Source organism: Carassius auratus, unplaced genomic scaffold, assembly GCF_003368295.1.
Source record: "Carassius auratus strain Wakin unplaced genomic scaffold, ASM336829v1 scaf_tig00017572, whole genome shotgun sequence".
NCBI lineage: Eukaryota > Metazoa > Chordata > Actinopteri > Cypriniformes > Cyprinidae > Carassius > Carassius auratus.
The window spans coordinates 81,971-100,447 of record NW_020524797.1 but is presented as its reverse complement, the minus strand read 5'-3'; the positions used below and the strand labels follow the sequence as shown (position 1 = coordinate 100,447).

The window sequence follows — 18,477 nt, the reverse complement described above, 5'->3', positions numbered from 1 at the left end:
TTCTGTTGGTCTGAAGGACAGATTGTGTTATTAAAGATGCAGAATGCAAAAAAAACCTACTTGTAAATGCATCATCTAACCAAAATAATAATCTTTCAAGTGATTTATCTGAAACAATCTTCATGTAAAATTATCAGGAATTTCACAAACTCACGTAACAGCTCAGGGAGATCTTTCTAATAGTCTGATGTTAATTTTTGCTCGATTCACCAAAAAGCAAGAAACCCTTAGAAATACTGGATATGAAAGCACATTTTCAAATGAGTTTCCTGAAATATTTAATCAATGTTTCAATATTGATATAAAACAAAATTATTCCTAATCATGTAATTCGGTATCATTTAATTAAACTTGAATTACATTTTTCATAAATTAAATTCAAATAAAAAGCATCTTATTTTATGAAATATATTATATAAATTACATAACATAAATTTTTTTATATATACTCTCTCATTGCAATTCTTCTCCCGGATAGCCTGATTTTGTAGTATATTTTGGCCAATACATCTATAAAGGCAAACTCTAAAAAGCCTTCATTGATCTTCATTCTAAAAGTTAAATCTTATCCATAAAATGTTGCCAAGTTCAGCACACTAAGACATCTTAAAACTGGGATCACACAAAGATTGGTCCTGAACCACTCAAAACATCTATCTTCACCTCTTATTGATTGACTAGATCTCATATCATCTTCTGCGTCTGGATCTCTTACACAGGATGACGGCGGGAAGCGTCTCTTACCTGCATTACAGGTCGCTATTGCTTCTGTGATGGTCGGACAGAACACGGCGAAATCAAAAAGACAGGGCTACAACAAAGAACAAGCGTTAGAATGCTATTAATACAAACAAACATGAGTCTGGTTGGCTTAGTGCAGATTAATATGATTCAAAACTGTGAAATAACTCACTACGAGCAGTTTGAGCATAGCAGCACAGTCTCTCTCTCCTGTAGCGTTGAATAAGAGCACCCTCACCACTGAACCCCTACAAACACACAGAGCATTAAACACCAACACAAATTAAACACTGTCTGTCTGTATTCTCGAGTTTCTACAACCTCTTTAGATTTGCGTTTATACCTTTCAGTTTTAAAGTTACAATCATATTTTAGAAAACAGATCGTTTTGGTTCTTACTTACATTTACACAGTTGCATCAAGCAGATGCTTTTATCTAAAAAGGACCTACACAGTATTAATTGCATGCATGTATTTTATCAGTTCACAGCTTCTCTGGGAAGGGAACCCATGACTTTGCGGTAAAGGGATAGCTCACCCAAAAATTAAAAACTCTGACATTAATTACTCACCTTCATGTTGTACCATCTTCTAAAAACATATTAATATACTTTTAATTAAATCCAAGAGCTCTCTGACCCTGCACTGACAGCAACACGACTGAAACGTTTGCGTACCAGAATGGTAGTAAAGACATTGTTAACATAGTCCATGTGACATCAGTGTTCAAGTGTAATGTTATGAAGCTATGAAAATACTTTTTGTGCACAAAGAAAACAAAAATAATGACAAAAAAAAAAAAAATCTTATGTCAAATGGACTATTTTACCGATGTCCTTGCTATATTTCTGTGCCTTGATCGTGGTAGTTCCCTTGCTGTGTATGTGAGGGTCAGAGAGCTCTCGGATTTGATCAAAAATATCTTAATTTGCGTTCTGAAGATGAACGAAGGTCTTAAGGGTTTGGAAAGACACGAGGGTGCATAATTAATGGCAGAATTTTAATTTGGGGTGAACTATTCCTTTAATAACACCATGATCCACTGTCTGAGTAAAAGAGGAAGGCCTTCTCACCCTGCATTTCTCTCATGTTGTGGTGCGATCTCGCTGAACCAGCGGACACAGGCCTGCATGCTGCGTGTGGTATGAGCTCCATCCAGGAAATACGTCACAGGACCGTGTTTTAGTGTTTGATTGCGCCCAGGCCACTCAGTCTCCGCAAGACCTGTGAAAACGTCATATATATTACCTACAACTGCTAAATGCACTTTGACGCTTCCAAGACTGTGATTTAGTAATTTTAGTGATTAAACATCAGGACAAGTAACCAAAAGGCTGCAAGCTCAAGTCTCAAAAGTGGTCATTTTAAAAAATCTGAAAAGGAAATTTGCATGAAATACAGAATGCAGTAATAACATCCCTGTCTGTTGCTCGTTTCTGCCCATGTAGGCAGCACACATCAAAGCAGTTCACTAGGTGTGTTTTTCCAGACCTTTTATCATTGCCGGACTGGGCTGGAAGGCTTGAGCTGGACTCACACCGCTGAACTCCACTGCAGATGATGACACAGGATCTGAGGAACAAACAGCTGATTAAAATCACAATCAGAGGTATGTGAACTAACACACAAACTGTCAGAAACACGCACCAGTGAGGAAGTGTCTCTGCAGCCAGGTGTGAGAGAGCTGTAGAGCCAGAGAAGCATTACTGCGCTGATGATGACCGGCTAAACCCAACCGGAGCGAAGCCTCGCTCTGATACTCCTCCAGATCAGGACACACTGATAACGAACACTGAGAGAGAAACAGAGAACAATGTGAGAACATTAACTGCATTCTGAATTGTGACTTTAGTGCATGTTTGTGTTTCTCACCCCGATTTCTTCTGCTCTCTCTTGAAGCACCTTCATCGGCCCATCAGGCTGTTTGACCGTGAATGCAGGAACTCCTGGCTGCAATAAACACATTCACTTAAAATCCTCTGTACGTGCAAAGTTTTCGATTCTTTTTCACACAAGAGCCACAAATAATCACCTTAAAAATCCCTCCTTTCTGCCAGGCAATTTTCTCAATTGTGTCTCCCAGTATGCTGGTGTGATCTATGCCTAAAGAGGAGACGCCACACACCCAGGGACGCCTAGGAAAAACATTTGAATAAATTAAACCTCAATCACTTTTATAATGAAGCATATCATTTCTGTCCCATAAGCAGCACCAAGAGCAATCACAAAATATCAAGTTACAACAACAAAAAATCCAACTGGATAGTTGTGATCTTGAAAAATCTTAAATATTATACACATCACCTTAACAGTGTAATTTCAACCCTCCACAACCTTCCAGTTATTAATACAGGTTTTGTAGGATTCATTTTGTAGTCCTTTAATGATTACAAATTATCACCACACTAATGGAAAAACACATGTGAAAGATCTTACATAAATGATTCAACTTGTATGAACTGGGTCTGTATTTCAGGTTTGCATTAGGCTTGAATGTATTTGTTTCTTAAAAACACAGCTTTTCAATTCAAGATGTTATCTGATGGACTGGAGTCGTGTGGATTATTGTGATGTTTTTATCAGCTGTTTGGACTCTCATTCTGACGGCACCTATTTACTGCACTGGTGAGCAAGTGATGTAATGCTCAATTTATTTAAATCTGTTCTTATAAAGAAACAAACCCTTCTACGTCTCGGACGGTGACTCACTGTTCAGCAAATTGTCATGCCTTTAACGTTTTAGAAAGATTCTGTGTGCAACTAAAGCAAAGGTGTTTTTGAATAAAGAGAAGCTGTCATTATTAGGTGTTCTTGAGCATAAGATCACATAAAATGCAGAGAGAGGATTTCTTTATTTTCACAGTTTCTATTGTCAGTCAGGATCATTATTGATTAGGATCAATTACTGATTAGGACTGATTAGGACTGAGGGTAGGATCAATGAAATTCATGAAGAATGCCGAAGACATGCTACACTGAAGCAGAAGAGAGAGAGACAAAGCTGAAGTGCGCTGTGATACCTGATGATATTAGTGCAGTCATACGCTCCACCGATCCCAACCTCAAAGACGGCCAAATCAACCTGCACAGAGACAGAGACGCACACAGAATTCAGGTGAAGAACAATAACCTTAAGCATTTATAATAAAGGACAAGGATCCCGGAGACAAAATAATTCAACTTTGACACCGCTGATAAGATGATAACGGAGTTATAAAAAGCCAGCAGTCGAACACGATTAAATATGTTGATCAGGCTCAACTTTAGTTATAAAATGATTACAGATAAAACAGTTCAGTAATGTTGCTCACCTTCTCCTGTAGAAAGATGTGAAAGGCCAAGATGGTGAGAAAGCGGAAATAAGCAGGCATGCTGCCACAATGTGCATCCTGAAAAGTTAAACACAAATGTTATGGCAAAGAAAGCCTTTAAAAATCACTTTGTACATTGTCATTTAAAGGATACATGAATGCAGATTTTCAAAGAGACATTTTAGGCTCAGTTCTTTCCTCACATGATTGACACGCTGTCGTGATTATGCAATTACATGACCAGACGCCTCGCATTTACACTTAACACAGTTAACATGGAACAGATGCGAATGTAACAGAGTAGCCAGCAGGAAACATGCACTGCGTTCATAGGAACTAAAGCAGGGCTTGAATTTCGGTGCGGGAATGCGGGGATTGCGCATAATTTAAACCATTCCCGCAAGGTTAGCTTTTATAGTGCGAGAAATTCCCGCACAAATATATTTGCTTCATCTCAGAGCAAATGATTAAAAAATAAATTCACAGATGCGAGAAAAAATATGTCAAATTGTCTTTTATTTTCGAATTTAATTCCTCAATCAGCGCTGGACCGGCATTTTCTGTCTCAGCGCTGAGCTCATAGACAGTAAACGGCGGAGCTCTGGCTGCTGTAGACAGATCATGTTTCACGCTGTCAATGCAGCGGTCTGCGTTGTGCTGATCTTACTCACACTATCAAGTGTAGGTAGGGGTGTGACGGTTAGTATATAACCGTGAGACCGGCGGTTATAGTTGAACACCGTCATTAGAACTCTATAACCGCCAAAACCGTGTCATTAAAATATTTTTTTACAAACATTTTTTAGCAAAAATTATTTTCATTTTTTAGATAGGATCATAAGATGCGCAATATATTGGGAGACATGGTTTTTTCCACTTAATGAAGTTTTGTAAATCGTCAGACATGATATTTACCACTTCATAAAATTTTGCTTTGTAGAAAACTTTTCTTAAAAACGAATTTCGTTTTGTACAAATCTTATCTTAATTGTAATAAATGTTTCATCAACCAATTGCATGTATTTTAATAAATAAAAAGCTAATATAGCAGACAATGATAACCGTGACACCTGTATTTGATGCTCTGTTAACTCTTTGTGAAGGCGCATGACTCACCGTCACTTTACTGATAGCGCTGTTTCTCACACATGCAAAGAGAGAGAGAGCGAGAGTCTTACCACGCTTAAACAACACGCTATATGTAAACTATTCTTTGTTGTCTTCTACTGTCAAAATAATGGAGTTAATTTAGAATTATTCATATTCATTTTCGAACAAGCAGAAGACATACCAGTTTCTCCGGTAGTGGGCGGAGCTAATGCGCAAATGGCAATGGCTTTTTTGCAGCTCGCATCAGCAAAGCATTGCATCGGATGGCGGGCGGGTGCAGCTTTGAAATTTGCTCAAAAAACGTTGGCGCGGATGATTTGTGTTTTGTGAAGTTTTGTGACAGATCTCCTTAATAAACGGAGGTCTGAAATCTCTGCCTCTTTACCGATCAGAGCGCACGCTGACACGGAGTTAACCCGCTATCTCCAAGAACAACCCCCATCCACCCCCCGACGGTTATGTTATGAACCGTCACATTTGACTCACGTCATAACCGTCATCACCAATTATGAAACCGGCACACCCCTAAGTGTAGGTGCAGCATTCTAACATTTTGAGTCAAAATGAGCTGCTTGTGAAGAAATTATCCGCTTGAAACATTAAAAAACATTTTGCTCTTTATGGTGTGCGAGTGATAGAGCGCGGCAGCAACGAACCAACTGATCAGCTTACAGCGTCACAACATTGAATGCTCGGCCGAACAGCTGATCATAGCTGTACAGGGCGCCTTTATTATTTTTCATCTCCATAAATATATCTATAAATATATCTAGTAATAAAGTTAACGCAAGGGCTAGAAATCAATTAACATTTTGCTGATCCTTCTTGTCATCATGGAGAGCGCAGTTGGTTGCATGGCAACGACAGACGCCACGAGAGTGCAAGCGCTTGTGGAAATGAGACTGCGCCGCGCGCGCCCGAGCTTTCCACTTGTTTGAGCATGTGACTGCGCGTTTCCCCTTGTTTTCTATTCATTATGCGCAGCATATTTCCCGCGCGCACAAACACGGCCACAGACAATGAATTGTTTGGTTAGCGTAGTAGTTTAAATATGGACCGTTGGCTGAAGCGAAAGACAAGTTCGGATGATGCAGATCACGATCCAAAGAAAAAAGTTTTCACTGAAATGGAGAAACTCATTCAGACAGCCATGGTCATACCAGTAGCGAGTGTGTCGTGTGAACGTGGATTCAGCACACAAAACAGGATCAAAACTAAACTCAGAAATTCACTGAATAATACAAGTCTCACAAATCTAATGATCATTTCAGAGCTTGGACCTTCCCTTGAGCAGTTTGACTTCAACAGAGCCATCATCAAATGGAAAGAAATGAAGATGAGGAGACAGTTGAGAAACTTAGAATAAGTCACATGAAAAAAAGAAATGGAAAAAAAATGACTGAAATAGAACTGAAATGTATGAAAGACAAATACTTATAGTTTAAACTGAGTTCTTAATATCAATTTACGATATCAATATCAAAAGTAAAAAAAAAAAAGCAAAGAATTGAACTGAACTGAAACACATGAACTGAAATAGACATTAATATATAGCATAGGCCTATTTTAAACAGAGGTCTTAATGTCAATTTGAAGAGCATGATGTATTTTGTATAAAGTTTATTTTGTTTTTTGTTTTTTTTGTTAACTGATTTGAGAACTGGAAATGCACAATTCATGCATACAAATCTGTAGATATTAATAAATGAACATGATTAAATTAGACCGATGCATCAAAAGTTATTCTCCCCCCCATAATCTTTAGATCCCCCCCATGTGACCCATGTAAGGGGGGAATTCCCCCCCAGTTTAAAAAACGAAATTCAGGCCCTGTAAAGCATTAAAACTCAAGATCCAGATCATTGTTTAAAGCTACCACTTCTTCACAAATGCTACCACTTCTTTTTCTTTTTTTTGCATCACAATCATTAATAAAACTTTACATGCAATTATTGATATGTGGAGGTTAGCAGATCACAATAGTGGTTGTGATATGAATATATTCTTATTTGCATGTATTAACACATTTCATACTATCATCATATGGTACATGTTTAGGATTTTGTCATAATCATAATTAATGACTGAGCTGTTTTTTACCATTCGTTTTCAAAAAACTGTCTGGGATATAAACAACTTAGGAAGAAGTTTAATTGGTGAATGTTAGAGAGTGCCTACATTGCATACCGTCTTAAAAACACAGTCCGTCTCACCTTTGTCTCCTCCAGTCGACAATACACCTGCCAGAAGTATTTGGTGAAAAGCTCTTTTCCTATTGGCTGCCCGTTGATTCTGATTCGCTCTCTCACTTGCACCAAATGAGGTGAACTAAAGAGAGAATGCAGAAAACAAACATCACACAAATCAAGCTCCACAATAAAGAGAACACAGTCAATGTAACGGCTTTACTACAGTGTTTGTTTAAGGCCTTAAAGGTTTCACTGTGAACAACAGTTGATGATTATGTAGTGTAAATCATTAAGTTTGAGCTCAAGTTCAACAAAACCTAGGACAGACTGATTACGTCATTCACACGGTAATACTGACATGGCACATAGCTTTACTTTCTCCTCAAAGAACTTGTTTATTTGAGTGGACAGATCAAGCAAAGTTCATACATGTGCATGCATGAATAAACAGAGGAGTTACGCAACACTTACACAGATTTAAAAACCCTGCTGCACCCACAATCACTAAAGAATGACTATAAACACGTTTATCTCCAAAAACTGAAGTATTATGACTGGTTATAATACCTGTAGAATCCAGTCCGGAAGCCATAGTTTCTCAAAATCTGTTCTGTAAAGGCACATGTTGAACCCTAAAAAAACATATATACTTTCATCATTTTATTGAACTTTATAACTGATGGAAATTTTTACTGAAAGGTGAACAGGTTTACCTTTCCTTTCGTTCCAGTTACATGAATAATATTTAGACGATCAAGTTCATCTACCTGAGGACAAACAGGACACATCAGAGCATTGTGAATGGTTATTTAGAAAACATATTACAATTAAAATATGGATGTGAACATGTTTTAACAAGTAAAGATGTGCAAGAATTTGTTTTCATGATATGAAGCAGAGTTTAGTTGTTTTTGGCTTCCAATGAGCGGTCACAGTTAAGCAGATATTGACTATAATGGCTTTAAATGTATTTTATAATAGTTTTACAATTATAAGCATTATACTGTTTTATTAATGTGTCATTTATATTTACGAGTCTTTTGTTTTTAATTTAATTGCTAAATAATGTGAAGTGTTTTTATGTGCCATCTTACTCAATTTATAAAAAATCTGTCAAGTTGCAATATAAAAGAAATGAAATAAAATTAAATACCCTTCATTGGTAAATCATTCAATTCACTGGATGTAGGCATTCCCACTTAGTTACAAAAATGCACAAAGGCTAAAGCATATGTTAACAGAGATTTGATGTATGCATGCATGCACACTGGCATTTATTGATGCATTTAACGCTGATATTTAAATGATTTTTTAACAACGTTGTCTTAATTCACAGAAATTGTATATTATTCGCTCACTAAACTGTCAATTAAATCTCTTAATCAGTCAAGGATTAATGATGCACAAATATCATTAATGGAGTGTGATATAAAAGCACTCCTACAGTCATATAAGGATGTGGGCGATACCATTCACTCCAATCAGGAGTGTTTTAGTGCTGTGAAGCTGATACCTTAAGTCCTGCCCGCTGGAGGAAGCCTCTCATGGCCTGCAGCTGGAGCTGAGGATGACCTCTCTCTCTCTTCACCTGCTCCAGCGAGCTGGCGTTCGTCTGGAGGGTGTTGAGGGTGCAAACCGCATCCTGAAACACATTCATAATGCTACAGGATCTCAAAGATTTCATGCCATCTCAGACAACAGCTCTGGAGCTCACAAAACTCTCATGTTTACATCCAATCCAGATTTACAAATTGTTATACAAGTGTCATTTTGAGCTAATATTCAGAGGATAGCCAGATGTCCATGCGAAGCTTTAGCCTCTACGGAATGAGGCTTTACTCTTGCTTTACTAACAAAAACTGAACTTCTGAACTCTTTCATAACAGTAAGTCAATGTTTAGCCAGGACATCTGGTTTATAAAGTACAATCAAATTACAACTGTCAAATGAAACCCTAATGTTTTTCTTACTGAATGTTTTGGTTGGTTGGTCGCATATATTAACAAAATAAAACATCCTTGACTAGTGACATATGCAAGTAGTTTAATAAACGTGAATATTACAATTAGTGCTGAAAAACAATTAATCACATCCACAATAAAAGCTTTTGTTTACATAATATGTGGGTGTACTGTGTATATTTATCTCGTACTTATAAATAAATACATGTTCAGGATATATTTTGAAAATATTTACATGCATTTACATGTTTATATTTATATTCATATAAATTGTTATGTATACATATATTTAATATATAAACAAAATATTTTCTTAAATATATACATGCATGTATATTTTTAAAACATAATAAATGTAGACAGTACGGGTACATATATTATTTAAACTAACACTTATTTTGGATTTGCTTAATCTTTGACAGCACTAATTACAAAACTTTCATGTTCTTAAAAAAAAGCATACTATTCTACTACTATACCATGTACATATTACATAATATATATATAAGCAAAGCATTCAGTAATTGTTATTTTACTGTCTTTTTGATTTCTCTTCATGTCCTATATTTCAAATATAATAATCAATATAATGTCCTACAGTTTTAACCATAAAGGAATAAATTCAGCATTTTGTCAATATTCAACAATTCTACCAATAAATCTTTTTGTGACATTGACTAATAATTTTACACGTCAGATTTTACATCTACTGTATCAATCTTCACCTAATTCTCTGATAAACAAACATAAGAGATACAAGAGTCTCAATAACGACCATAACTGGATCTTTTCTACACACACATAAGTTAATCCTCAGTTATGGCTGCCTGAGCACATGGCTTTATGAAAGTAAGCAGAATATATGGCAAGCCGTTTTGACAGCCATTGCTATTACTAGTCTCTATTTTTGTGTTAATTCTTGTAAAACATTAGTAAATAATCCAATTGAGAAATAACTGCAAGGCTAATTAATTAAATCCTAGTACTAATTTCTTTGCTATCCAAACAGCGACAACTTTCTATTAATTTATTTGTAACAACTTAAGTTTTGTTAACAGTTGCTTGTAGTTACCAGTGACTAGAAACAAAGAAATAAGTTGCATTGCAAAAATACTAATACAATTTTGTTTCTAGGTTTATTATAGATAACTAACAACCTTTGTAATATTTTTGTATTCTATCTACGTTATTTTAATTGATTATACATTTATAAAAAGACCTCTGGAAACTCTAGCTTGCTTTATTCTTTTTCTATTCTATCGGTTTTCTTTTTATTTATTTAATTATTTAAAACACTTGCTATGTGTACTGCGTTTATGCTAACTAAGACTTGTTGTAGCACTTATATATCATTGCTCTATTGACTGTTTCTATTGTCCGCATTTGTAAATCGCTTTGGATAAAAGCGTCTGCTAAAAGACCAAATGTAAATGTAAATAAAAATGTCTATACGGCTTGCCGTAAGAATATGTATTGACTTCAATGGAACTCACTCTAGCCATGAGCTCATTACGCGGAAAAAATTGCCGCCCTTTGATTTTAAACTAACGGCTGATCAGCCGCGTGCGCTGGATTTACCGCGCTATTTTAGACGAGCCCCCCAAAAAGTGCAAACAAAAACGCACAAACTCAACAATTATTGGTAATAATTTCCATACATCCAGTACACACATTGACATAAGGACGAAGTCTGCGTTACCTGGTAGTCCATTCTTCGGAGCCGCGGAGCAGCTTTGGTGCTGGAGAGTCTCACTGACAGCTCGGTGACTTTGGTCCAGAGTCGGTTGCGCGCGGGAACCTCGCTACACGCGCGTACACGCTCAAGCACGCGGATCAAGCGCAGCATGGTGAACCCAGAGACAGCAGGAAGCAGCTCCTAATTTGGGGGGGTTTCCTGTCACGCCTCCTTCCTTCTCCCCGTAAATATTTCAGTACTGTTTACTATCGCCAGCGCGAGTGACAACAATTTGGCGCATTCGATTAAAAAGAGAATTCAACTATGATTTGTGATTCGAGTAATTCAAGGAGGTTTAAAAAGTCAAGAAGCTGCAGAGCGGTTAGTTGAGTCTCCGTGACATTTCCAGTTCGCTGTCGATTCAGAGCACTATTTCAACCAGGCTGCGGGTTAATGGCCTCAGAGAAACACGGCGCGCTGCACAGGTGCATGTTAAAAAACGGCATTTCTCTGGGTTGCCATGCATGCAGTGCTGCTAAATGCTTCTCGCGTGTCAGCTGTCTGCAAGAGCCAGCGCACAGCTCGTACTGCGCATGCGCGCTCTTAGTTATAATGACGCAACACCGCCACCTACTGGACTGAGCTGGATAGAAAAGCGTCACTTATAAATCAACTCAGCTATCAAGTTTGATTGAGCTTTATAGTTTTGTGTTTATTTTTAATGTAATTTAATTTATCCTTAGCAATAATAATGTAGGAAATTATCACAACATATTAAAACATTCAGACTGGAAGGAAATTTATTTTATGTTAGGTAAAAATTTTTTGCCTGAATGCACTGTAAGTCGTTTAGGATAAAAGCGTCTGCTAAATGCATACATTTATTTATTTATTTATTTTTAATTTTAAATTTAACTAATTGAATGTTTCATTGCATTAAAAAAACATTCACATTTCATTTTAGCAAATGTCTTATGACACAATTAAATTTAATTAACATTTATGTATAATAATATTGACAATCAGGAAGCAAAGTGTAAAATGAAGGCTCTCAGGGTTCTCTGCTTTGCTTCTGGAGAGAGAACTGAAAAAAAAGCATGATTTGAAGCAGGATTGAGAATCTTTCCTGTAATTCTGCTAAATGGCCAGAAGATGTCACAAAAAGACAGAGGATGCTCCTCTGATGCCTGAAGACCCACATCACGATTGACCGTCGTTCATCACATAAATAGGCCCTACTAAAATTCTAATGCTGTTTAAAATATTTTTAACTGTTTGTGAAATTAATTTAGAACATTTAAATGACATTTTAATTAGGCTGGATTAATCTACTTCATTGCTAATTGTATTTAGAGCTGCAAAACTGTTCTTACAGCGTTCAAATAGCCTACATATGATCAAATTGACCATTCTTTTAATCTTCAAATATAGTAAACTGACAAAAATATCGTGTTAAATGTCATATAACTTCAAAAATAAAGTTGAAATTTGTTACATTAATTTTTAATAGCAAATGGAAATAAATATTTTGCATGACTTACTGATGATTGATGGCCTATATTTTTTAGAGAGCTGAATTATGGTAAAGAGCTACTTTACTGTTTTGTGAAGTCTTAATGGTGTTAGGAACCTAATAAAAGTGAATTATAAAGCTAATGAAATATTATTTCTCACTTTTAATGGACTTATAAACATCGGTCTTGTGGCATAGTTGTCAATACTGGTAAATAAAATAAATGTATACATATAAATATAAGGCCATAAAAACCTGCCCTTGTTTAGGGTTGGAATCACTATTAGGCATTTTCTCTAAGCATCTGTAGGTTTTTGTCCTTTAAATAATACAAAATAGAGTGTCTTTACATCAATTATGTGGAATGAAGAATCTATGACTGATCCAACATATAAAAGCTCATTTGGAGGCTCGATCCCAGAGGTCTTACTCTTTGCTATACAGTGACCCTTGGGTTAACAGAGCAGACGTGCGTCTGCTTACATCCCAGCACACGACAGAGACGGTGAAATCCGTGAGAAAGGCCACACATCAGGAGATGATCAAAGTAACTACTAACCACTCCGTATTAAAGTTGTCTAAGCATGTGATGACATTAAGGCCTTTTAGCTTCCTTACGCGCTAAAACCATTCCCGTGATGAGATCCTGATTTACTGAAATGGAAAATATGCCAGTTTCAGCTCTGGTTATCTTCTTGGGAGATGCTTGTGCGGTGAGCAATTTAGATAATGACCACTCATTCTGCCGACACATGTAAACACGGTTTATCTCGGTGCAACATGTGCGTAAAACGATTACGAAGAGGATAGATGTCAAGATTTGGTCAGAAAAGTGCATGAAATGAGAAAGCGGTGTTATGTATTCAGAAGGACATCATTCCAGTTCTGAGGAATGACTTGAAGATGAGAGATTACAAGGACTAGAACACAGTGCCTCTGGGCTTTCATCCAGATTAGACCCAGATTCCCATTTCAGGTTTTGTTATGTAGAGCCGTTTGGCTTTGGCCTGCAGCACTTTTTGACCTCAGAGAGAGAATCGGAAAGGTTTATTTTTACCTTTAGTTAAGTAGTTGGGGATAAGTGTTTTAAAATACATTTATGTAGGGAAATATACATCCAACACATAAAAGCTCATCTGAATGCATCACACGACCAGAAAGTGGTTTAATAATTGCTTTAATTTGCCCATCGCCTCACAGTGCTACAGAGTGATTCCCTTTTACAGAACAGCGATCAACTGTTAATCTCATTATTGCCTGTAGCGTCATAATCAGAGAGTAAGACAGCTTCCACAAGAGAATTAAGGACAGTAAATGCATCTCAATTTTAGGTTTAAAAAAAACTGCATCTAAAAGAAATGATTTATTTCACACTATATGCATCTGGCTAAAACAGTTCAGTCCTTGAAAATGCACAGGCAATGCAATTCAATCAAAAGAAATGGAAGACATTATTGATCAGAGATGATGATGATAAACAGATCTATGTACAAACACTGATTTGGAGTTTATATATAGATAGATATATATGTTGTGATGTTTAAAAAATATTCTACATCAGATCTGCCGACTGAAATATCCTTGTGCTGATCATAAGAGAAAGTGATCTGTCCTAATGGCAGTATTTAAGTTCCCACATACATTGCATATTGCTGTCACTCGGTGCAGCTGTTCCACATTAAATCTCATTTATTGAGTCATTACACCCCTCAACGTTTCATCTCAGTATAAAAGACGTCGCTATCTACAGCATTGCTTCTTTTTTTGAAAACAATAGAAGTACAATAAAAATATCCAGATAATAAAATCACCACAAATCATCTGCTTCATAGTAAATACATTGAACGCAATCACATTGAAAGTATCCGCCCTGTTATGGATTGTCATTTATGATCAAAGGAACAGATCTGGATTTCACAAAAGGTGTGATTTTAGTCAAGAGGCGTCAAACACAGTTCCCGCTCTTCCAGTCACGTGACTTTAAGATTGCCGTCGACATCCGCTCCATGCTGCATAGAGAAATGCTTCACTCAAACACAGAGTGCCTGGCACCTACAGTCCATTATAAGAGGTAGAACTAGAACATCATATTCATTGTCTTCATGAGTGTTTCCCACTTTAAGTGTCTTTAGAAGAACAGGAGAAAAAAAATTCTTTAAAACTGCAGTTTCCCTTATTGGGATGAATAGTTACAGCCACCATTGTGGTTTAGTAATAATATACGCTTAAATACACTTCTAAAAGACTAAAGGTTTGAGTTTTCGGAGGGAAAATAAAACATAATAAAAGCATCAACAAAAACTATTTAAGCCTGTTTACACAACTGGTAATTGTGGCCTTTTATCTCACAATTCTAATTTGTTCTTGCAATTCTGCAATTTAAAAAAAAATTCTCAGAATTGTCAGATAAAAACTCAGAATTCTAAGAATAACATTCGGAATTGTGATCTATGAAAAAAAGAAAAGAATTGAGAAATAATTAACAATTACCATTTTTTATTTTCGTATTCTGTGACTTCCATAGAAAAGTGAATTTGTTCATTTATATTTTTTTGAAAATTTGATCTAATATGCTCATTTGAATGAAGTGCAGTAATTTAATAGAAAACTCAAACCTCAAATTTCTTATTTCAATATTTTCTACATTATTAAGACTGATTATAACATGATTCTGGCATGCTTCTTGTTTAAAAAAATAATAACGTTATAAAAGTTTAAAAATTGTAAAAAAAAAAAAAAAAAAAAAAAAAAAAATCAGTCTGGACCCAGAACCTAAAAATACTTTTTTTCAACTTTCCAACAGTAATGCTACCAAAACGTCAGAAGGACATACAAAAGGAGCGAAAATATTAAAGCAAGTTTTAAAAAATTCTTTGGTAAAGAGTTTGTGTTTGTGGAGCTATTGGTTGTAGTGTAGAAATAACATTCGTCTTTTTTTTTTGTTGGACTTTAAAAAGAAACATTCTAGCAAAGTTTTTTCTTTTGCTGACTGACCAAAAATCCTCTGGACCTAAAAGTGTATTTGTGAAAGTGTTTCAGGAGTGTTTAAAGAGACGTTTCGGAGGCTGGAGTTTTCCAGAAGAATTTGTTGTTCTCGGGGTCCAAATCGACTCTTATCTGAGGCACCATATTCTTAAAGGGGTTTAAATCCTGACTAGGAGAAAGTGAAAGAGAGAGCTGTTAGATATGATTACAAAAACACACAGCATTATAATGCTAACCGATTGGTCTGCCAATGCATTACAGTGAATTTACCTAAATTAAGACTAAAATTAGCATGGTTCCAACAGCTTGACCAGCACTAAGCACATGCCTGATCCAGCATGCACTTCATGTTGATCTAAGCTGGATAATTATAGACATGCATGTGCACACAAGCTCATTTACCTTGACACAGTCTTGGAAAGGAAAAAGTGCTTTCCATCAGTAGGGAGTGAGGAGGGACATGGGCTTTCCTTTGAGAAACAAACACATGTGCTGTTAATATACATACATTCACATGGCAGATTGTCAAATCATAGAGGGCTAACATGAAGGTGTTATGATGCAGCTGAAAAGAAGACTTGATTGGTTAGTGGTTAGAATTAAAAGAGGTAGTAAAGAACAGGAAATGCAGGTTAAAATCAACATGAGACTGTTTTTGCAACCCAGTTTACTTCCAGAATCTGACACTTGCAAATAAAACAGGATATGGTATATTTTTTTCATGTTTTTGAAAGAATCTCTTCTGCTCACCAAGGCTGCATTTATATATAAATAAAAAAAATACAGTAAAAATCAGCAATATTGTGCAATATTTTTATAATTTAAAATAACGGTTTTCTATTTGAATATATGTAAAAATGTCATTTATTTCTGTGATCAAAGCTGAATTTTCAGCATCATTTCTCCAGTGATGCTTCAGAAATCATTCTATAAGCTGATTTGCTGCTCAAGAAACATTTATTAATATTATCAATGTTGAAAACTGCTTCATATTTTTGTGGAAACTAATAATTTTTTTTTTAGGATTCTTTGATAAATAGCAAGTTCAAAAGAACAGCAATTATATACTTTTTGAAGAATAAAAAAAATTAATTTTGTAAAACAAATTACTACACAAGGGGCGTCGTGGATAGGAATTGGTTTTTAAACAATGTGCATTGTTTCTCCCATAATAATTAACAAAAGAGATAGTCAGTGAATCCGTCACGGACCTGAAATCATTAATCGTTAAATTCCACATAATTCCCATCTCTATAGAGCAAAATATATCCAGGTGCTTGGTGAGATTGAGAAATAAGTGCAAAAAGGGAATTGGTTTTAAAGGCGGATCCAGTTATTTCACTAAAAGACAAACATTTGCAATGATTCACGCACAAAAAAGACCAGGAACATGAATTAGAAAAGTAAATAAGGTCAATTTGATTGCATGTTGACTTTATTAATACACAGTGATTAAGCGTGTGTTATCTGTTATTGATCCACACAGACCAGGAAACCAAGCAACAGCATAAACAAAGAGAGAGACGGGATTCAGAGCTGTTTTCTGGAGGAGCGTGTGACGACAGCCGGAAGAGAGGATCGAGGGAGAGGCCATTATTGAATTGTTAGTAAGAGGACAGAGTGACGGCTGGAGCCCCTGCGTGTTTACTCACGGTCTGAGGGTTTCTCCCCCAGCACTGGCTCCTGTTCCATGGCCTCCATGGAGATCTTTATGCTGGGAATGTTCTCATTGGCTGGAAAATCCGACTGTAAACGCAGGGGTGGGACATTCTTACCACTGCAGCTTTACTGAAGCACTCGTTTCTGTCAAACACTGAGAGAGACTCACGTCGTTCATGTCGCTGTCGATGCTGCCTTTCTTTTTCTTCTTCTTTTTATCATCCTCTTTCTTCTTTTTGTCTTTCTCGGGCATGACGTCATCCAGGTAACCGAGATCGTGCTGCGAGAACACATAATCCATGGCCTTTCTCACCGCGACCAACGCAAGAATCTGGAAAAGAACAGAAAGGGATCTCAGATGTGTGTAGATTAACCCTGTATAGGGTTAATGTATTAATTTATGGAAATGGAACAGTGTATAGAAACTTTAAGAAGATAAAATAAGAGATTGTTATATATGATGCATCAGGCTCATATTGTATGCTTTAGTGAGAATATGATGATCTTTGTTTTGATGAAGAAAAAACATCTCAGTTTTATTCAAAGGCCCAAACTGAGCAAAAATATTTACATTTTGTGGTCAAAAAGAAAAATTTGATCTTTATAACACTTTAAAATATTAAATTTATATAAAGTATTACACTATACATGAAGTTTATGGAGTCAGGGGCATATTGGACATTGCATGTTTAAATTAGTGTAAAACAAGTAATTTCCTGTTGCCAGCAGTTGGCGCTATGATAACAACTGAATATGTGCATTGACATGTGATCAGGGCACGGCTGTTATTAAACTTGTAAAGTTTGGGGCAAGTCTGACATTGTTTACCTGAGTTACAGCAACTTCCTGTCGCATTGCATAAATGGCATGCTTTAGCACTTAGTTAAGTGTTGCTAGCATGTTTTAGCTCATTTGTAGCATGTTGACGGCCTATTTAACACTTGCTGACACTTGTTGTAAGGAGTCCATAACAGTGTTAAATATGTCACGTCCATGTTGCCAGCAGGTGGCGCTATGACTATAACTGAAAATGGGCATGGACATGTTAGGGCCAGAACGCATATCAAACATGTGAAATTTGTGGCAGAGTGGATATTGTATGTTTGAGTAACAGCAACTTCCTCTGTCAAGGTGAAAATTCAAATCTTATCAGGCCGCTAGGGACAAGCCCTTTGACGAAAACTCAAGATCTTCACAATTTAGCATCGCAAAGGCCTTATGATTACACTCAGCAAATTTGAAGATGATCTGATTAAAGTTTGTGAAAGTACGAAGCCTACAAATAGCAAAAACTGCACAAATAACACAGGACTTCCTGTTAGGTTTTGGATTT

At 36.3% G+C, this 18,477-nt stretch overlaps 2 protein-coding genes across 4 annotated transcripts in view; both read right to left on the bottom strand.

Moving 5' to 3' along the window:
• Positions 1-624: 624 nt before the first annotated feature.
• LOC113075730 (folylpolyglutamate synthase, mitochondrial-like) lies at positions 625-11,579 on the bottom strand (the record flags this gene model as incomplete). The annotated part of the gene is made up of 14 exons (XM_026248422.1): positions 11,012-11,579; positions 8,865-8,993; positions 8,065-8,118; positions 7,919-7,983; positions 7,376-7,490; positions 4,053-4,130; positions 3,762-3,823; positions 2,774-2,876; positions 2,614-2,691; positions 2,389-2,533; positions 2,233-2,313; positions 1,815-1,965; positions 914-989; positions 625-811 (listed from the first exon to the last, which is right to left on the bottom strand). Coding segments are annotated over exons 1-14 (1,471 nt in total), but the record flags the coding sequence as incomplete, so codon positions are not given.
• Positions 11,580-13,661: 2,082 nt separating this feature from the next.
• Positions 13,662-18,477, bottom strand: part of LOC113075728 (electrogenic sodium bicarbonate cotransporter 1-like) — a 43,351-nt gene continuing 38,535 nt past the window's right edge. For 2 of the 3 annotated variants that reach the window (XM_026248419.1, XM_026248421.1), the window contains 4 exons: positions 17,314-17,475; positions 17,138-17,231; positions 15,888-15,955; positions 13,662-15,654 (listed from right to left, as the gene is read on the bottom strand). In XM_026248419.1, the coding sequence (XP_026104204.1) occupies positions 15,924-15,955; positions 17,138-17,231; positions 17,314-17,475 (288 nt within the window). In that variant the 3' untranslated portion in view covers positions 13,662-15,654; positions 15,888-15,923. The remainder of the gene's footprint in view (positions 15,655-15,887; positions 15,956-17,137; positions 17,232-17,313; positions 17,476-18,477) is intronic. The other variant, XM_026248420.1, reaches the window with a different exon arrangement.